The sequence below is a fragment of the Pezoporus occidentalis genome, unplaced genomic scaffold, assembly GCF_034315485.1.
Source record: "Pezoporus occidentalis ecotype Australia unplaced genomic scaffold, CSIRO_AGI_Poc_V1 ctg48, whole genome shotgun sequence".
Taxonomy (NCBI): domain Eukaryota; kingdom Metazoa; phylum Chordata; class Aves; order Psittaciformes; family Psittacidae; genus Pezoporus; species Pezoporus occidentalis.
Window position 1 is genome coordinate 8,987,185 of NW_026915813.1, and position 22,584 is coordinate 9,009,768.

General features: G+C 35.5%; 1 protein-coding gene across 12 annotated transcripts in view; it reads left to right on the forward strand.

The window, feature by feature from the left end:
- PCDH7 (protocadherin 7) overlaps nucleotides 1-22,584 on the forward strand; it is a 288,906-nt gene that overhangs the window by 37,784 nt on the left and 228,538 nt on the right. For 6 of the 12 annotated variants that reach the window (XM_062636546.1, XM_062636547.1, XM_062636551.1 and 3 more), the window contains exon 2: nucleotides 18,640-18,699. The exons of 4 other annotated variants lie outside the window; for them this stretch is intronic. In XM_062636546.1, the coding sequence (XP_062492530.1) occupies nucleotides 18,640-18,699 (60 nt within the window). Of the gene's footprint in view, nucleotides 1-18,639; nucleotides 19,216-20,538; nucleotides 21,671-22,584 lie in introns of those variants that run through there. 2 more of the 12 variants (XR_009968063.1, XR_009968064.1) reach the window with 2 other exon arrangements.

The window sequence follows — 22,584 nt, forward strand, 5'->3', positions numbered from 1 at the left end:
ACCATTAAAAACTTGCTTTTCAGGCAGATAAATAAAGACAATTCTCACCACAATCAGTGAAGAGCAGTGGGTGATTAGTCCCTTTAAATGTAACTCCTGTAGGCTAGACCAGACCCCTGTTAATTATTAGGATGAGAGAACAGAAAAGAAATAATATTCAGAGCTGGAAAAACAAATATTTGCTTCAGAGGGCTGTACCACTCACCTGTGTATCCCATCTACAGAGGGCTAAACTGAAGAAAACCTGGCAGTGAATATCTTCTGTGTATATATTGTATTTTACACATTAAAAAAAATAATTTTGAAACACAGCCTGAAGGATTATATTTTAGGGAATTTTCCTTATGGAGCTGGGTTAGTTTGAATTTTCAAGGTGCAAATGTAAAAATTGCCTCTTTTTGTTAGTTGAAGAAGCAATTCAGTATGCTGGAGCTGTTCATTGGGAAGGAAAAAAAGGCAAGTGCAGACTTCTGGCCAGAGCCCAGTTGCCTGTTAGAGTTCCAGAGCTTGTCCTGATTCACTTCTATTTGCTCTTCCCTCCTTGTTCATTCACATCCTTACCACTGAATCACGGAATAAGAAATTGTGAAATCTTTGGCTCAGTGGATTTTGGTATAGTTTTAGATCTGTAGGCATTCCATGACTGAACACAGTTGACAGTATTTTTAATTACGTGTTTCCTTAGAGTTTTGTCCTAATGTATTTAGTCATAGGTGGCAAAGTTTTGAATCTAGAAACACTGAATTGAAACACTACAATGGACTTTATTGACAGTTTTTCCAAAATGCTAGAACTATAAAAGAATGAATATGTATTTCTACATACATTTCCTAATGTATTTATAAACAAGTTTCACAAAATAAATATTTTAAATCTATTTCATAAACTAAATTCTGATCCATTGCTGAATAAATACAGTAGATCAATTTTTGTGGTGCAAACTTATTTGATTCTCATTTCTATATAATAGTAGTCTGTTGTTGTTAATGAAATGGTGATAGATGGATCCATGGAATTTTGGATATGTCTGAATCCAAAAAATAATTCCTTGGAATTATTACAAAATCTTGAAACGGAGCACATGTTCTGAAGAAGCAAGTACATGGGTTTGGTCTCATAAAATACTGAAGGAAAAGAAATATTTTCTTAACTTTCTGGTTACTAATGAAATAAATGTATAAATCTATAGAAAATATTAGGGAAATATTACATAACTAAGGTAAGATGGAAGGTAGGTGAAGGAAGTCTGAATGGCCAGTGTTTTGAGCCCTAGCTCTAACAGGTTTCTGAAGTCTGGTCATATTTTCTTCTATTGTTGTACTGTTGGACTCTGTCTCAAGTTTAAAAGTGGCTAAGTACCTTTGGTATAAGGGAGACGAAATTACTGCAATATTGCTTGCGCTTCTTCCAAACAAAATACATTTACAGTTGCTTTATACTCACTCCACTTTAAAGGTCTGATTCATGGGTGTGCCTGTGACACTTGCTACCTGTGTTTATCTATCCCTTTGTCACTCCTGAGCAGCAGTTACTGGATCAGTGCAAGATGAAGTCCAAATGTTAAAGAATTGGTGCTCTGTAACCTTCTATACCAGGCTGTAAACTGAACCTATTAGCAGCTGCCTCGTAAACACACTTTGTTTTCCTGGTGTGGGAAGAGATATCTGTGAGGGGGCGGTAAGATGGACAGCTGAAGCAAAGATCAGTGCTAGCTATTTCCAGAAAAACTACTCTTTGCCTTGCATCAGAAGCCTTCAGTTCAAACCCATATCTAGTTGTTACCTTTTAGCTTGGCCAATTGATTTTAAGAAAATTTATATATCATATACGCATAACAAAATGCGCTCAGAAAGTCTGAAAGAAAGTAGAAAGTTAACAAGTTTGTGGCAGAACAGATCTCTCTGTTTACCCCTTTGTTATGTACTTAGTGCCCAGTGCAGGGAATCACCTTTTATCTTCCACATCAGTTTAGTTCCCATGTAAAATGGCTAATATGTCGCTCACAGTAACTTCCATAGCACTTTGAATTTTACTGTCAAATTTAGTTAGAGCATGTCAGCCCATCCTGATCTGATGAATTCATGTTTGACTTGAAAACAGTTTTGTAGGTTTGAGTTTAGGTTTGTGCTATTAAGTCAAAGCCTGCTGCATTTTAGTCTGGTCCAGACTTTGAACGTCTATATACAAACAGAACTCTAAAACATCAGAAGTATCAAAGTCTTTAGACTTTTGTTTGCTTGTTTGTGTTGTTGTTGTTTGGTTGCTTTTTGGTTTTGTTTGTTTTGTTGTTTTTTTTTTCCTGAGTGAGTGGGACAGCTGTAAGAAATTCTAAGTTCTCTTGGAAGGCTCTGGAGGTCCTCTGAGGAGTTCAAAGGATCCCTTGGGTAGTGAAAGAAACTACCCCGTTAGAAGCTTCAGGATGTTTAATTAGTACTCCTTTCTTTGTTCGTGGTTTGCAACAAAGACTCTTTGCCAGCTTTGGGTTAAACCATTAATAAAGAGGGTGTGTTAATTAAACAACTTGCTTATTTCTAATTGGCAACAGTACCCTAGCTCTCCTGAGACACAGAACTAAGCACAGCAATGTCTGCTAAGAGACACTTGTGAATTTTTAAGAGATGTCATAGAAAATATTGAACCATTCAGGGGAAGTAGCAAGAATGAAAATCTTGTGTGCTGAATGCTTCACAAGAGGCAAAACATGAAAACTTGTGGATATTAATATTTTCAGGATTCTTTTTCTTATTTTCTTCCACAGCATGCAATTTGCACAACTAGATTTACAATTAAAATCCATTACTGGAAATTGGCCAGATGGTTTGAAATTTTCAGGTTTTACTGCAGCATGTAGAAACAATATTCAGCTCTCCTGCTCTTCTCTTTGTTGTGCTATGGTGGGTTTTTTTGGTGTTTGTTTTTTTTTTTTCCAAATCTTCATCTGTTCGTGATGTCATTGATTGAGAGAAAAGGAGACCAGCACATGTATGAAAACAGCTTCTGAGACAGAATGCAGTCATTTTACAGACCAAAGTGGCAGCATTACCTCTTTTGAGCCAGTATTTTTTGTTGACATTCACTAATGTATTAATGGGGAGTCCTACTGATAATCTCCTCAATTCAGGTTATGATAGGAGCATTAGAAGTTGTGTTGACAGACTTCCACAAAATCATTCTATCTCAGTATTCAATGTCAGTATAAAGAGGAATATCATGAGACGCTATCTGGTTTAGTTTACATTTTCTGAAAATTAAAAAAAAAACACAACAAAAGTGGAGTTAGCTGGGGTCGGGGAGAAACACTGTCTATGCTACTACCTTGAAAGATAGTTCATCTGAAATGTTTTGTATGCAGTTTATTTTACCTGCAAACTTAAATACTGGTAACTATTTTCTCACATACATAAATACGTTGAAGAGTCATATTTATGAAAGTGTTGAAGAACCACATTTGTACAGCAGTTTGCTCTATACTGAAACGTATCGTAGTGAATTAATATAAAACTAAGCCTCATAAGAATGAAGTTTGAATTTTGGCTTATCACTCATTTATAGATGCTAATCTATGTTGTGCATTTGCTATTTAGCTGAGAGAATAACTGATTTTCATATGGATTTGTAAGCATTTGTTTTATGAATTTAAATATTTTGTGTACCTTAATGGAAACATATTGTGTCTTTTTCTTCTTTTGGGTATAGTAAAGTGCTTCTTTATTTTCACTCTTAAAGGTATCATTTATTACTGAGAAGAAACTATCCTCTCTTCTATACAGTTTCCTATATATGTAATCCCATATGTAGGAAGGTCCTTAAGGACAAAACCCCCTAAAATAGCAAACTAGACTGATTATTAATGCGCTAGGTGGTTAGTTTGATAACTCATGTGACACCTTTGTTATATATGTTTCTTACATGATTTTAGTGCAATGCTGTGTCAATATTTTGAATTGATGCCGACCTTTATGTGGTTTAGTTTGCTAATGACTAATATAGGCTTTCAAAGGACTTTTGGAAGTCTAGGCTACAAGCTGCTGAACCACATTGTTTAGCTTTTGGCAATACAGTAGGAACTGTAGCATCAGTACTTCCATTTAATTCAGTAGGACTATTTTTATGAGCAGAATGAGAATAATTTAACAAAAATACTTTAAAATTTTTATGATGAGACACAACACATGCTGTATGTTGCTAGAAAATTCACCTCCAGATGAGCACAAGCATTTTGTCTTTCTAAGTAATATTGAGCTTTGCAGTGGAGGTGTGTAACAATTGTTTAGAAATGGCAGGGTATAGAGGATAGTGGCTTGGGAAATAACATGCTTGGTGTCACACAAGAAATGATTGCATCAAGTGGTTTAAATAGCACTAAGGAAAAAAAAAGAAAGAGGTGCCCAGAAGAATTGTATATCAGTTACAAATTGAAATCTGAACCTGTGTAGAGAAAGTACAAAATTCGACCGATGAGGTTCATATTATTTTTTTTTTTAAGTTAAAAATACTGTGAAGACAGTAACAGAAAAATTTTCTGTTGGTCTAGAAGGTAATCAAGCCAATGTAGGTTTAGAACTTTCTTCCTACAGAAATATTTATCTTTGTTGTGTTTCTCTCTGGGATATATCTGACTTTATTGGTTCAGTATTTACAGAAATTGTTCATGGACTAGTTCTTTTGCAGTCAGTAAAGAGTTTTGTGAGACATCATCTTAGTTCACTAAGAATTAGTAGAGTAATGAAGCTCAAATGTTCAATTTGAGCCCTATACTGTCTTTTTGTTTTGTTTTTGTTTGTTTTGTTTGTTTTTTTTTTAATGAGGTCTGAGAGATATGAAAGATTCTGGGAAATAAAATAGTCAAATGGGCATAGATTTGAAATACAGAGATTAAGGAAAGAGGGTACTCTTTGTTCTGTCAGCTGCACTGCAGGTCAGGGTTTGTTTTTTTTTTAATGCTTTTTTTATTAAACATCCAGGGTGTATCAGATTGGTCAAGATTGTGCTTATCCATTCCCATGTTTTTAAGAATCCGTATTTTTAAGAATTAATTATGAAAAAACACTGCTGGATTTTGTCTCATCTGCAGATTCCCAATGTTGTCAGAAATGTCAAGAACTTTATCTCAAGTTCTTTGGAGTATACAGGAGCATTTTTTAAAATGTAAGAAATTGCCTGCTCTTCCTTTTAGTAATCCCAATACTTAAATGATCTTGTGAGAAATGGATCAAGTAACATTTAGAGAGTTTTTTGTACCTAGGCTTTGGGATAATGGTGTTTGATTATACTAAAATATTTATATTAGGTTATATTTGTATTTTTCTTATCCTTTCCTGAAAGGAGACCCCAGCAAAGCTCGAGTAGGTGATGATCTGGTTAGGAAAGAACTGTTAAAAAAAAAACAACTTGAAAATGAGGAGTAGAATTTATAACAATGTGCACATAATAGTGTCCCTGTTCAGAAAAGGATTTCTAAATGACTTTAACATTCTTTATTTAGTTCCTATGTTTGACTGAGGGAAACTTGGAAAAAAAAAAGAGAAGATAAATCTTTTACTTACCTAGGACTGTTTCCTTCTTAGTAAGAAACTTGAAATTGATTTTAACTTGTCACATTTCTTCTCTGAAGTAATATAAAATCTTTGTCTAATAAATGTATACAGAGGCTTTGTGGCCCATCAGGGTACCATGACATTCCAGTATATTGATTCTGCAGTGTTAAAGGATGACATATTTGGTGTTAACAGGCCATCAGAGTATTGGGAGTTGAATTGTACACAGTAAGAATCACTGACTTTCGTGTAACATGACAGGCTTTCTAAAGCAGTGAAGTAACTACAGTAATAAAATATTCTTCATGTGTAACCTTCAAAGATTAATAAGATTTTTGTATAGTTGTGCAGAAATTAAATTCATAAAATCAGAAAAATCTTAGAAAAAAAATAAGGAACTAAAAAATAATAATGACCTGTAACAACCAATACCATTTTGCAGTTTGTCCTCTGTAAAAATTCTTAACATCCAGAATTTCACTCTTGAAAAGTTTGCGTTTCTTTTTCCTTTCTGCAAGGTATAATCTGTATCCTAGGTAAAGACCTTAACTTTTGTCAGTGTAGTCCATTTCAGTCAGCCAAAAGAGTATGTATACTAGAGAAGGTTAAAAATTATTATAGTCTATTTTATTGTCCTTCAAGTGAAGTGTTCTGTTTAATTTATTGACCTGGAGTGGTTTCTTTGGAAATAACATTTGGTTGTTATTTGATTGTATTGGGTTGATACAATTATTGTGCAGCAAAAAATATCTAAGTCAAAAAAAGTGAGCTAATTCTAGCTGCCATTGGATACTAATTGTGGGTTTACCAGCTTTATGGATTTAAAAGAGTCTATAAAACTCAACTTCCAGATTTTTGCATGTTGTTCATGTATTGCATGCTTCAGTACTGGTTGTTCTGCAATGACGTATAGAAAGCATTTTATATGTTTGCTATGTTTTCTAACAACATAAGTATTTTGCTTAAGCAGATTTTCTAGGAAGTGACAGCTCTGAAAAATTGCACACAGTGGTTGCTGGAAGCATTTCAGTACCAGGCAGTCTAAATAGAGCAGAAGGGAGAAAATGAAATATCACCATATTTTAAAGATGACAGTTTTGCCAGAGATTCCTGTTCACACTTCAGCTTAAAACAAATTGAGTAAATCAAGTATATCTAAAATGTCTGCACTCATTGAAGATGCACCACCTTTTTTGTTTTTTTTTTGTTTTTTTTTGTTTTTTTTTTTGTTTTGTTTTTGGTTGTTTTTTTTCTTTCCCCTCCTTAAAAGCACAAGGGCAAACACTGACTTAGTAAATGTAAAACACACTGTGAGGAGCATAATTCTTCTGGTTTAATTATCTCTCCATAGTTTTGAATCATAACAGGCTTTCGTGAAACCCAGTTATATTGTGAGAACCTAAGTAAAATCTGGAATGATGAAACTGAAATAAAATATGTTCTTCGGGATTATGTTGGTGCTCAGAAATGAGAACATTTTTTAATTCAAATTAATTTCAGTAACATATTATATATTAGGAATAAAATCAGGATTTTTTTTTTTTTTTTTGGTCAGATCAGGATTTATAAACATTTCTTGATACTTTGCTTTAAAAGAAATAATGAGATAGCTGTGCCAGATTTTTTACGTGTTATCCATCTCTTTAATAGGGTCATAGTAACTCCTTGCCACTTACATGGTTGAAGCCCTCTAATTAAGCCATATTTTTTTTATTTTTAGAATATATTTTGTAACCATGTTTCACCTCTGATTGTGTGTCTTTGCTCCAAGACCTGGTCACTGTTACGAAGAATGCAGTTTTCTCCTCCTTCATATCGACAGACATAAAAAGTAGCAAGGAAATTTGAGATAAGGCTTATTTCAGAGACTGCACTCTCTCCCAATTCCATAGGTTCCTGCTGCACTTCTTGTGTCAAGACTGAGAAAAGTGACCTGGCCTGTTTGTTTTAATCTTGAATGATAACAAACATCCAGAAAGACATTTTTTATAAAGACTGACCTTAAAAGAAGGCGATGGGGGGAAGGAGTTTATTGAAAATGACTCTTCCTACTTGAGCAGATATAATTGCTCATGATGAAATTCCTGTTCATCCCAGTAGCTGTGTGGTGTATGTTCAGTGTATACTTCTCTTCTGCTCCATTTTGATGTGGCACCAGACTTGATGCTATTGTGGATTCCTTTAACGCAAAAGAGAGATAATATGCAGAAACACTTTCTTGGTGTTAAGAGTAGTGCCCACTATCCACAAAGAAAAAGTTATGCTGGTGTGGTACCCACAGTCTGTGCAGATACTGACAAGGAGACACCAGGGTTCTTCTTACTGCCCTTTTCCTTTTGCTTCTGTAACTTACTTGGTAGAGAAAGTCTTTTCACACTCTAAGCACACACTGCATACTAGATTTAATTCAATACAAAAGAAGCGGAGACACACTTAAGACAGATTTTGAGTCCTAAAATAAGCATTTCGCTATTTCACTGAAAAAGGTGCTTTTTTTCTTTTGATGATGAAAAAGGAGAAAAAAAGCCTCTCAACCCCAAACCTTCAACCAAAATAATATATAGTATTAATTCATATTCCCATGTACCACTTCTGTACATAAACTAATCTGTGTTGAGGATTTTATGAGCAAAAGGATTAGTGGTCACCTAATATTTGTAAGCATGTAAAATATGCTATGTTTGAATTGCCAGAGTACAATCTAATGTGAGGTAATTTAACTGATCTCACAAATATTTCAATGCAACTTTTAATGTAACTTTGTCCTGGGTTCAGCAGTAGCAGTCATTTTTCTCCTTCTTAGTAGCTGGTGCAGTGCTGTGGTTTTGACTTTCGGACCGGGAACAGCACTGATAACACCGATGTTTTTAGTTGTTGCTATGTCATATTTACTCTGACCAAGGACTTTGCGAGTCTTATGCTCTGCCAGGGAGGATGGGAAGCTGGGAGACAGCAGTGAAAGGACACCTGACCCAAACTAGCCAAAGAGGCTACTGCTACTGTCCTGGGTTCAGCAGTAGCAGTCATTTTTCTCCTTGGAGAGAAGGTTACCCTGAAGGTCTAGATCACTGCTTGGTCAGGCTGGGTATCGGTCGGCAGGTGGTGAGCGACTGTATTCTCTTCCCTTGTTATTTCCCTTTATCATTATTATTATTGGTGGTAGCAGTAGTGATTTGTGTTATACCTTAGTTACTAAACTATTCTTATCTCAACCCGAGGGAGCTACATTTTTTCAATTCTCCTCCCCATCCCTCCAGGAGCAGGGCTGGGGGGAAGGGGAGGAGTGAGACAGAGACTGCATGGTCTGATTTACAGCTGGACTTAAACCACAACAAACTTTCATTGCAGTCCACTGTTCAGCTACTTTCAGGTGTGTACTGTTAATACGGCAGCCTGATTTCGACACATAACTTCATTGCACATATATAACTACTGTCAAATCTAGCTTAATTTTGGTCATTTTGGGTTTAATGTAAAAGGATGCCCAAGAAATTAAAGGTCACTTAATTAACTGCTTATTTTTCTTTCAATTTTGTTCTGTATTCTGCATCATGTATTAAAGATAAAAACAACTTTCTCTGTTTCCATTAACAAAAGTGAATAGAGAAGAAAAAGCAATTACTTGTAGAATGTAAAATCCTTTTGATAATTTACCAGACTTTAATTAAAATAATCTACCACGCTGTCCTCATAAAACAGACTATGACAAAAGCTCTTACTTGTTATGAAACACAATATTAGTCATTGATAAAAGACTTAAAAAATTGCAACTTATTTTGAAGCATGGAATTTATATTTCCTTTGAATGGCAGCACATACATATAAAAACCCCTCTGGTTTCAAACTTAATTTTAAGAAAGTGAACAATTGACAATGCAAACAGCTTTACACTGTCAGTATATTTTCCACAGTGTTTTGCATACATATAACATAGTATCTAAGGATCACCGTATTCTTTATAAACTTGTCATTATGATGCTTCCATTATGTAACTTAAGTGAATATTTAGATGAGAGTAACTGAGAATTTATAAATCTTACAAACCATTTGACTACAACTTGGAGGTACACTGAAGAGGGACTCAGGAAAGCTAATTTCAGTTTTCATCTACTGAGCAACACTCACCCATAAATAATGTTGTTTTATGACTCTGTATGCTTTCTGTAATCTATTCAAATAGTAGATTTAGCTTATGTCTGTTTAAAAGATACAGCCTGACTCTGCTCTTGACATTTTTTTTCAAATTGGTGATAGACTGGTAGCAGTGCTTACTTTTGTCTTCTAGCATTTTATTTTCTTAGTGGTCTTGATTAATTACTATTTTTCTCCTTTTATTACTACAACATCTCTACAAAGCGGGAAGTTGCCCTGATCAGTGAGATTTCTGGGGTGAGAGTGATACGTAGTTGTACTTTGGAATTTGATATAAAGGTTGGTGAGTCTGCCCTAGCCATCTCCTGCCTACAGATCCTGTATGAAGCAATTAAACCCAGACCCCACCTACATCTCTCCCCCTCACTTCGTTCCATAACTTTTTCTTTTAGTTTACTTTAGCTTTGGCTGTTCTGAGGGGACTCTACCTTTAGAGTCTTACTGTGCCTTTGGCATAATCCACTTTGCTGTCTGACATCTGGAGACCAGGAATAATCCACCCAGGAAAAACCAGTGGGTTTCCTGCTGCTCAGGCAGTCTCTGCTCCTCTATGCAGCATTTTTACTTTTGTTCTCCTCTATAGGTAATCTCTTGTTAGCCCCCCTGAAGCAAGGGCAGGCATGGGGTAGTGGGGCAAGAGAAGCCCCTGAAGCCTGTTATACCCCCAAGTATAGAAGGAGGGTCTATATTGAACAGGGATTACTGGCCTCATGTCTCCGAAAGGCTGAAGTGTAAAGAATTCCTATGAAATCTGTTGTGCCCATGAGATGAAAAGTAATAGTTCACATTGCAAAGTAAGCGGTAAATGTATCAGCTTGCTGTTTCTGCCACATCATAGCAGTCTGTTTTAAATATACCTATAAAGCTTTTAATTCCATGCATAATACTTCTGTCAAAAGCATTTCTCTGAGGTCCCCTTTGGCTTTGCAGTTGCAAATGGGGTAAGCAACAAATTTAATTGGCATATACCATTCCATGCAGATTGTAAATTAGGCAATGATTTAAAAAGTCTTCTTTAAAATAAAACAGTTATTAATGCCATTAAAAGACAAAACTGCATTAAAAAAACCACATATGTGTCATTCACCTCAGTTTTTCTATACATTGGGCACTGAAGTCTTGCCAATTTTTCTTTCTTTCTTTTTTGGTGAGTGGGGATGATGCTTGGAAAAATTATAAACCAGTGTAATACTGTGACTGAAGTGACAAAGGATCACTGCAGAAAATAGAGATGTTCTGTCCCTAGGCATATTAATTCTAGGTCTTGGAAGAGTACATTCCTTTTTCTGACTCTATGGTTTATTCTGTTCCGCATTGGCCTTCAGTACTTGGTATGGACAATGATTGTAGTGTCACTGTCAGGTAGGAGGAAGGTGACACAGAAATAATTTTCATACATAAGTCTCAGAGGAATGATATATCAAATAGCCTTTCAGAGGATCAAATACACAGGTGTTAATTCTGTGGTGTCTATTTTTTTTTCTTTTTTAATGGAATAAATTACATGATCAGAAAAATTAGGAATGAGAAAAGGGAGAAAGGAGGAGAGACTCAAAGAGAAGTACATTATGGGGTTATGGTCAGTATAGGGGTAAAGGTTTGACAAATGTTAACTGAGATAGACACTAAAGGGATAATTAAAAGAAAACTTTATTGAACTATATTAACAAAACAAGAGTGAGAGAGAAGCAGGGCAATTATTACATTTAGAAGTGAAAGTTAACATAGCTGTGATACAGAAATGAAAGTAAAACTTTGCCTTGGTCTAAAACAAAGGTGATAATATTGTACATAGGAGGCAAAAGCTGGAAGTACCTGAGATAAAAGCAAAACTTGAATTCTGATATATGTAAGTCAAGGAGGAATGGATAAACATCACCACAGAATTGTGGGTGATATAAAACAAAGCATCCCATGTCTTCCTGTCAATGAATCTGTTAGGACAGAAATGGTGCTGTTTTGTCAGAGAATAAAAAGTGCAGCATTTATTTTTAAGTAGGGATGAAGGTGAAAAAAGAAGGGATAAAGGTCTACAAGGGTGACCAATTTTTGTCAAAGTAGAGCAGAATTTATATGAAAAATAAAAAGGTTGCTGACAGAAAGGAAGCAGGAAAATGGGATAAAAACAGAAGTTGAAAATGGCTTTACTGAAAGCAGTTAGTGCAAAGCAATCTGATACCTTCCTTTGAAAAGATAATAAATTTGCTAGATAAAGAAAATTTTGTAATTTCTCTCTTTGGACTTCAGCAAGCAGTTGATACTGTGCCACCTGGGCACCAGAGGAAGATGATAATTGCTAGAGGAATAACAAAATATGTAAGAAATTCACTAAAATGAGAGGACAGTTGGTGTCGCAAAGATAAGGGTAAATAGAGGGAAAGTTAATCAAGTCAAGCATGTGTCTTAAGACTGATTTTGCTTTATACTTTGCTTGTGCATAGAGTGCAAATATAGTAATGAAACTTGATCATGAAATAAATATGATAAACATCATGAGTTTGTGTGAGAATTAGACTGTAGCAAAGGACCAGGAAACTCCTTAGACTGTAGCAATTAAAATGAACCTTTACTCCTCAAAATACAATAGCGAGAACAAGACAAGCTCTAAATTTGGTTATGAAATCATGATATGGAAGCAGTAGAGGATAATTTAATGAATCAGGTAGAGTTACTATGAGCAGCAGTGTGACACAGGCAAACTTGTTTCTGCAAAATAAAGATGAATCAGGTTGTGTGCTGCTGTGAAAGAAATGGACATATTCATGTGATTTGAGGAGTTATTTATGAGACTTCATCTGAAAAACCTGGTCAACAATTTTGAGGAAGAATTTAGCTGAATTATAAGAATTTCTAATTACATTTTGAGATTCAGAAAGATCTATTTAATAACCATGGAATATAAAGTTAGCTGTGAAAGAGTTGACTAATTCAAACTTAAGTACTTCACAGGAATTCTTTAGGAGTTGACTTATGCAGACATAAGGCTCTTGAGAGACATGCTGTGTCAGGCTAAAATTGGATGGCTAAAGCTGTTACTATCCTCAAGGCATGAATACTTGAACCTCCTTTGAATCACTTTTTAAACCACTGCCTGGTATACTGTGGTAATTCTGGAATTCTTTTACTTTAGTACACCCAGCTGAAGATTGCAGTAGTGCATGAACTCATTCATGGGCATACCTTATAACCCTGCCCTGAAGGCTTTATGCCGTTCATGTATGCTACATGTACCTCAGAGCCTTGAGAAAGTAAATATTGAGAGGAGATTTGATTGCTCTTCATAAAAATATTTTGAATAAATGCCAGCAAAAAAGTATTAATGAATAATGTTGATATAATAGCAATTAATATACCACTGCATTTTCAGTCTAGAAATTACAGAAAATGTTTTAACCTTCTGGAGATATGAGGTGATGTAAAAATATCTTGCTAGTTTTGAAATGGAATTTCATCAGTTTAGAAAAAGAAATTATAGTTATTTTCTTTCCAGTATATTCCTGTACTTCTAAGAAAAGGAAGAAAGTAAAGTAAAAAAATAAACATGGGACAGACTTTTCACACCTTGGTTTCTTAATGACGGATTAAATTATTGCTAGAATTATCTACACCAAGCTCAAGTTACGTTCTGTAAGCTGTTTAAAGAGCAGCATAAAACTCTCAGTGTGAGATTTGAAGCATCAGAGGCATCTAAGGATATCAGTACTTGTTGTACTGTTTTTGTGAGCCTTTTTTTTCTTGACATGGCAGTATTACTCAGTCCGGAGTGTTGCTGTCTGAAGGCTGTAATAACTTGAATAGATAAAATTACGCATTAGAGTGCTTCTTAATGCATTAGTTCAGTAACGTAAGTGACAGAATTTTAATAAATGTATTATGGAAATAATATGCAAGACATATGGAACACTATATTATTGAGACTTCTTTTAGGTAGATTAATCTTACGTTATTCCACTCTGTGCCTTCAAAAACCTATTAGCAAATTGTATTTCTGAACTATCTGAAATAAGTAAACACATATGTATTGAAAATAGAACAATAATATCATTATACTGGATTGTATTGAAGACAGTTCTTTGCTTCAGGAATTGCAAGGCATTGTAGCAAACAACATTAAACATGCAATATATTTATTTTCACAGTTCTTATGATGGGGATGAGAGAGTTAAATGAGATATATTTATATTTGATGAGATATTATATTTTGGTTTTCATTCCTAACTATAGCTAGCAGAAGGTATATGCTCATGATAAATTTACATTAGGGTTTGTTTTTTGGTTTTTTTTTTTTTAGAAAGAACTGATTTCTTAACAGTTAAGTATGGGTGATTTTTTGAATTCTGAGGTATAAATTCTTTAGTTTGTGGGAATGAATGCATGAATTTCAGGGGAGTGGCAGGGACACAGTCTTTCCATGTGTAACCACTGTCTTTGTGAGACAGTGGTTAATAAATCACCACATTACTGCAAAGCATGACTGTGAACATAATTCAATGCTAATATCCTAATAATAGGAAGTGTCAGGATTTGCCAGATGCCTAAATGTTTAAAATTCATTCATAGGCATAATGTAAGCAGGAAAGCAATAAAACAGAGAGTTTGTAAAGGTAGTGAATGATACATGTTTATCTTATAAATTTTATGCTTGTAATGATGGGTTAAAAATGATAATTTATGTATTTTTCTGGTTTTGGTATCAAGTTTTGATGGACTTGATTTACCTTTTACCTAACAATCAGGAGTCAGCAGTAACCATAATTAAGTTGTAAAACTAGACCCAGCTGACACAAAGTAGTTAAGAATATGCCAAATTGAATTTAAGTAAGGTTAAATGAGACTACACTCATCTTAAACCCTGTACTACCTCCAGGTGTTTTACCCTTTTAAGCTTATTTCTTTAATTTTATTTTATTTTTTATCAGGATTATGGATAGGTTTTCTTATATTAGACCATGCCTGCTTGTTACTGGAATTCTAATGACTAAAATCTATGCATCTCTGTGATCTCAGTCCTCACTAATTTCTTTTTCAGACAAACTTTTAATTAAGTTCAGTTTTACCTATATTTTTATCCTATATATGGCCTTTAATGATTTACAAATATTGTACAAATGGCACAGCATAAAACTGTTTTATTGAACATTTTATTTGATGATTAATTTTATTTTGTTTAAGAATATGAGAATTAATATTTATTATTCAACATGTATATTCAAACACTATATATTCAATACACTTCCTACAATTCCTCATGCCTTATTTTGATTTCTGTGACAAACTGAAAATGAAGTTGTGTCTGTAAAATGAGTTTAAAAATAGATTAGAAGCATCTTGTGGAAAGTAACAGGAAATCTATAGGAGATATATTTTTATCTGGGATTTGCTGTAGTGGGCAAAAATGAGCATGTTGTGCCTTTCAGTTCTGTTTAAGGCATATTGAATGTCGCAGCAACTTGTCTCAAATTTTTAGTAATACACACACATCAGTTGGATCAATATATGATATATGTTGCAATCATAATGTATTTACAGATACAAATTTAGTGCTAAGAAGAAATAGAGATGAGTGGCAAAAAAAATTAATATAAGGGTGCTCGCAGAAGTCAGTCATTCTGAGTTTGTAGCAATATGTTGTGGCTGTGGTCATCTATACTCAAAGTCTGACTCTCATTTGATGAAAGTTAATTGTGTATAATAACAAATATATATCACTAGTACTAAAATTTCACTTCCCAATAGCAATGTATATATAAGTTAATGAAAAAGAAGAAACAAATATGAATACCTACGAATAAACTTGGGATTATTATTATAATTTTAATATACTGCAACATTGAAATTATGGAACAGATTTCCCATTGAAATATTCATACAAGAAAAATGTAATCTATCAAGGAAATATGTGAAATTATGCCTATGATAAACAGAAAATGGACTCAGTATGTAATAAAACTTTCAGGCCTGCATTTCAGTGTTATGGACTGGATCAGTGAAGAGCTGCAAGCATCTTGCTCATGAAAACTGAGGTAGTGACTCTCAGTTCTTCATTTAACTCTTTGATATATGTGCATTTCCATGCCAGGAAATAGGAAGAGGAAAACCAGTCATATGTATTTTCTGGAAATTAGTAAGATTTTTTCAGCTGCCATAGAAAAGTGGGGAAAATCGCAATTCATTTCACAGAAACATAGTCAATGAGAAAAGATAATTTTCCGATTTTTTAATTAATCATTATATATGATGCATCTACATTAATGATACAGAGCACAGGAAGGGTTTATTTGGGTTTGAAGTCGAGTCCATACTTGGAGTCTTGCTGTACATATTTTAGTGCACCACTAACTTCTGATGCATTGTCTTCCTTCCAGTATTGTCTTCAGGGTACCACATGGTGTGTGGCACTTGCAATGCAGACACAAGGTCCTCCATCAGTTTACTCTCTGTGACTGCGCAGTGTATGCCTAAGATTGGGAAGTGGTACAAACTCTCTTGCCTGTTAAGATGCGATGTAGAAAGGCACAATAAATTGCACTGTTATCCTTCCTTTTTTATGCTGCACCAGCAGATAAAATACACAGACACACTTAGACCACCATGATTATTTGAATTTGTGAGGATATAATATATTACATTTTTGATAAAAAGATCCAACACTTTGTCTAGTACGTGTCAGGTAATTTTCTTGTCTAGCTTTTATTTTGCATTGATTTATGATTTGATTTGTTAACTGAAATAATAGCGTGAGTTTCTGTCATAGAAGAAAGCTCTAATTATAGTAAAAATCTGTTACATTTATGAACCTATTGGACTTCAGAAATATCATATGAATGCACCAAATGCTCACAGATGTATCTGTCTTGGAGAAAGATATTTAAAATACATGTTAGTAGATCCCTGTTTATTGCATGCTGGACAAATCTACTGTTGGAGTGAATGCATTCCCCTAAAAATTAGCAAAGCTTACATTTGCTATGAATTTGAATAGCTGTTGAAGTTAACAAGTTTGAGGTACTCAATGTACTTAAATAATAGGTAGAGAGATTGATCAATCAAGTTAGATAGACAATTAAATGTGTTACCTATATTTCTATATATTGTTTTTTGGCTCATTGTGTGTTTTTGCTGTTTAGTCAAGCTAAGACAGTGGAAACTGAACAAAGAGATTCGCATGTAATTGGATTGATGATGATGATGAAGGATTTTACTGTGGCGTAAAAATATTTCTTCTGCAACTAAAGCAGAATGTTTTGCTTACAGGAAGCCCAGATGGCTTCCTGTAAGAAGATCATATTTAGACTGAGGAACAGACGTTACTTATTTGAGGACATTTGGGAGTCTTTTATGGATTATGTTCAGAGAGCAAAAGCTGCTTTGTAGAGATGCTTGACATTGTTATCCTACATTTGTATAATTTGGTTTTAACTTTGAATATGTGTAATAGATTAGAAGTGATTCATTAAAACATTGGAAAATAAGGACTTAGTAGTGAGTGATGTAAACTCAACATATAATTATTAATAATTCAGAAACACTGGAAAAACTGAAAAGAGTGGTGAAAGCAACCAAACATGTTACATAACTGACACACAATGGGTTAGTATTTTTTGTGTAGATGACCCATTTCTGAATGCTATTTTAAGAGCTTTTTTTTAAGAATATATTGGACAGAAACCTTCACAGTTTATTAGAAGTGCATGTCTCTTCAGTGTTTTGTTTTGTTCATAAACGTATTGATCAAAGTGATTCAAAGGAAACGTGTTTTCATATAGATCTCCATTTTCTTTATGTTCACCTTGAAGTGCAATGGTTGATACCTGGCATTTCGAATAACTCAGATGTTCATAGAATTATCACTGTATATTGTATGTTGCCATCAAAATCTGGCTCACTCACTCCCTTCTTTCGGGGGCTGTGTGTGAGGTGGATCAGAGGGAAGAAGAGTTTCCTGTTTGTTTTCATATAAAGTTCCTATTCTTTGCTTCTTATAACTGTTTGATATCATTAACGATTTACCACACTATTTATCCCATCACTCCATGGAGAAAAGTTATGCTTGTCACTGTGTCGTGGTTTAAACCCAGTCAGGTATCTCGTTCACTCACTCCCCTCCTTCTTTCCCTCCCCCTACTCACGGAGGGACGGAGAGGAGAATCAAAAGAATGCAACTCCCACAGGTTGAGATAAGAACAGTTTAGTAACTAAGGTATAACACAAATCACTACTGCTACCACCAATGATAATAATGATAAAGGAAATAACAAAGGAAGAGAATACAACACCTCACCACCATCTGACCGATAACTTGCCCCCCCCAGCCCCGACCAAGCACCGACCGATACCTCCTCCAACCCTGCAGTCTCCCAGCCCTTCTGGGTAACTCCCAGTTACATCCTGGGCATGACGTGCTGTGGTATGGAATACCTCTTTGGTCAGTTTGGGTCAGGTGTCCTGTCTCTGCTTCCTCCCGGCTTCCCCTCCTCCCTGGCAGAGCATGAGGCTCACAAAGTCCTTGGCCAAACCAAAACATCGCTATCAGCTCTGTTCCCAGGCCGAAAGTCAAAACACAGCACTGCACCAGCTACCAAGAAGGAGAAAAATGACTGCTACTGCTGAACCCAGGACACACTGATACCCAAAACATACTATTTTTTCCTCTGTCTGTAGTAACTGCAGGTAAGAAAAGCAGGAATACCTAAATCACTACAATTTCTCTATGATTTAAAACCATCCTGTTCCTGGACATAGTCTACTTAATTAATTATTTTTCTTAAGCAATATGTAATACTATTCTTACACTTTTTGCTGCCAAATAGTTCCTTTATGGAGTCTGTTTGGACCAAAGGGAGAGAAGAGGAATCTTTTTACTTGCTAAAACATCTGAGATACAGGATTAGGTTAGCCAAAATCTACTCACATCCCGGTAAGCAGACATATATTTTTGTATTTTTTATAGGTGGATACAGTGCAGACTACACAGCACCCTGGCCACATTGAGGACTCATGTAAAATGAATGTATGTGCTCGTAAGTGAATTATTAATGAAATGAAACTCCAACTCTAAGGGATGTTGGATCACAAAGTATATGAACTCTCTTTGCTCTCATGTTAAGAAATTGATTCCTAGGGGACAGGGTTACTGCGGCACTAAGTGGACCTTGAAAGCAAAGCTATTAAAAAAAAAAAAAATAAGAAAAGAAAAGAAAAAGAAAAACCATGATAAATCATTTTAAAATCCCCTGAAAACACAAGATTCAAGTTACATTTTGGATACACTGGGAGAGAGATTAAACAGATTCCAGAATCCAAACGAAAAAAAACAAATGGTATGTGAGAAAGGTTTGTTAAGCAGAATGATTATAAGTGGAGGAACAGGATCAAATACCATCTAATTTAAGAATATGAATAGGATGAAAAAACTCACAGTTTTCTACTTTGTACCATCTTTGAAAGGGCTGAAATTTGATTAGATGATTGCTTCAATTAGTAACTCGGAGATGAGTGTGAATAAGACTGAATTTTCAGTGTTTGAGTTAAGGACGTATTTCATAGAATCATAGAATCATAGAATCGTTAGGGAAAGGACCTTAAGATCATCTAGTTCCAACCCACCTGCCGTGGGGAGGGACACCTTACGCTAAATCATATCACCCAAGGCCTCGTCCAACCTGGTCTTGAACACTGCCAGGGATGGAGCATTCACAACCTCCTTGGGCAACCCATTCCAGTGCCTCACCACCCTAACAGGAAAGAATTTCCTTCTTATATCCAACCGAAACTTCTCCTGTTTAAGTTTTAACCCATTGCCCCTTGTCCTGTCACTACAGTCTCTAATGAAAAGTCTCTCTCCAGCATCCCTATAGGCCCTCTTCAGATACTGGAAGGCTGCTGTGAGGTCTTCACGCAGCCTTCTCTTCTCCAGGCTGAACAGCCCCAACTTCCTCAGCTTGTCTTCATATGGGAGGTGCTCCAGTCCCCTGATCATCCTCGTGGCCCTTCTCTGGACTTGTTCCAACAGTTCCATGTCCTTTTTATGTTGAGGACACCAGAACTGCACACAATACTCCACATGGGATCTCACAAGAGCAGAGTACAGGGACAGGATCACCTCCTTCGACCTGCTGGTCATGCTCCTTTTGATGCAGCCCAGGATGTGGTTGGCTTTCTGTTCTGCAAGCGCACACTGCCGGCTCATGTTCATTTTCTCATCAACCAACACCCCCAAGTCCTTCTCCGCAGGGCTGCTCTGAATCTCTTCCCTGCCCAACCTATGGCTGTGCCTGGGATCGCTCCAACCCAGGTGTAGGACCTTGCACTTGGCATGGTTAAACTTCATGAGGTTGGCATCAGCCCACCTCACAAGCATGTCAAGGTCCCTCTGGATGGCATTCCTTCCCTCCAGTGTATCAACCAAACCACACAGCTTGGTGTCATCGGTAAACTTGCTGAGGGCACACTCACTCCCACTGTCCATGTCAGCGACAGAGATGTTAAACAAGACCGGTCCCAACACTGATCCCTGACGGACACCACTCGTTATTGGTCTCCAGCCGGACATTGAGAAATTGACAAGAACTCTGTGTGCGGCCATCCAGCCAGTTCTTTATCCACCAAGTGGTCCATCCATCAAATTGATGTCGCTCCAATTTAGAGACAAGGATATTGTGAGGGACAGTGTCAGACGCTTTGCACAAGTCCAGGTAGATGACATCAACTGCTCTACCCCTGTCCATCAGTTCTGTAGCCCCATCATAGAAGGCCACCAAATGGTCAGGCAGGATTTCCCCTTAGTGAAGCCATGCTGGCTGTCACCAAGCACCTTGTTGATTTTCATGTGCCTTAGCATGCCATCCAGGAGAATCTGCTTTTTGTGGTTTGCTGAAAAAAAAAAAGAACAACCCTGATGATGTGCTAGATAAGCAAAGAAAAAAATTATACCTCAGGACTGAATTTCTGGAAATCCAAACATAGTTTTCATATTTGAAAGTCTGTATTACTTGGGGACCTGAGACAAAGTGGGGGAGAGGAATTAGGCAAAGCAGTCTTGGGTCTTCAGCTTTTGCTGAGAAAAATGTCTCTACAAAGAAATTGGGGTAGACACAGAGAAGAAACCAAAACACTAAATGACTCTACCAGCAAACAGGGAAATCAAGTCATTCACAGGTATACACATAACATTTGGTTGTCAGACACAAGTCAGTTCATTGGCTAGAGCCCACTAGACTAGAAAATTGTGCCAAGGATTATACAATTGCCAATATCCAAACCACATGTAAGGCAGACCTGTGACTCTGCAGTCACTATTAAGCTATATACATCATATAGAGACTATATCCCCAACTCCAGTTTATATACATATGCCAATTTTTATATTTTATATATATATGTATATTTGGATATTACATTATATAGAATATCAGCTTATGATTTAGAGAAAGGAATTTCTGAATATTTTCTCCTAAAGAATTTATTCTTTTCTATACTTCATCGTCATTTTAAGGAACAACAAAAGAGGATTTTTAAGTATTAATAATTTTTCTAAAAGCTCCTTTTCTTATGAATAAAGCATAACTTCAGCCCCTACAATTTTCTGATGTAAAGCTACTATAACTGAGTGAGGAAGCCATATTATATTTGTAACTGAAGTGTACGTTATCACTCACTCTCCTTCATGATACGGCTTTTCAACTGTATAAATGACAATGCTGAAAAAATCTTATCTCCTGATTGTTATGCATTTATGCCTGAATTAGCTCCTGCTTTGTGTTTATTCCTTCAAAACTGGTCTACTACTTTTTTCCACTTGTAAATAGTTCCAAGTAGAGGAATTTATGATACAGTAGCGGCTTTGTTCTCTTTGCTGTACTGATATATTATCAAACTTTGAAGCCTGTATACTTCTATTGTATTGATTTTGTTTTCTGTGAGCAAAATCAATGAGCAGAATTAAAATTAAAAAAAAATCAATTCTTCCATTTTTTAATTGATTTGGGTGTTCTACATGTGCTTTGTTTATTTAACCTTGATTACTTGTCTGGAACTCATTGAAAGGAGAACACATTGAGACTTTTTATAATTCTGCTTATAAGAAACCTATGGAAATTAATGAAATACAGAGGAAAAGGAAATTAAAGTTAATACCTACAGGAATGAGAAGGGAAAAAACACAGAAGAGATCAAGTAAAGCACTGTTCTCAGTTGGGTGCATTGTTTAGGAATATCAAGGACCATATAAAAATCAGTATAAAAATCAGCTTTGTCAGAAAAATCAGCATAGAGATTCTTCTTTCTATTTTCTAGCCTTTTCCTTTAATTCAATAGATGGTTAAAAATGGCATATGAAATACTTGCAATCCATTGACCATGAAGTATCAGTTCAGAGCAGTTTTAAAGCTTATCTCAAGATAAGAAAAAAATTTCAAATAATATTTAACATGTAATATTTTTCAGAAATAAATACATTAAATATGCAAATATATTTGTGAAATTTTCAGCCTTTTTCTGACTATAGACATTATCTTAGTAAGAAAAAAAAAAAGTTTAACCTGGAACTGTAAAGACAGATGCTAAGGACCTCTGGTCAGATTCTTATCTCAGATACAGCAACTCTGGTTTTCAATAAAATTATTCTGCAACTGGGAACAAAGAAAAAAAGAAAAAAAAAGTCTTCATTGCAATTTCATTCTTCTGTATTTAGTTTTCTGGTCAGAAGCAATTATCAAGAGAGGACCCTTGAAAAATATTGTGCAACTACTGTAATTTTCAGATTTTACAGAGTTTAGCAGCCAAGCAATTTACATAGAATGAAAGCACAATTTCTTTCTGCTACAACACCAGTGGGGAAAGGTCAACAAAAAATGGGAGACCAAATGATTTTTTTTTCTTGTGTGACATCAACTTG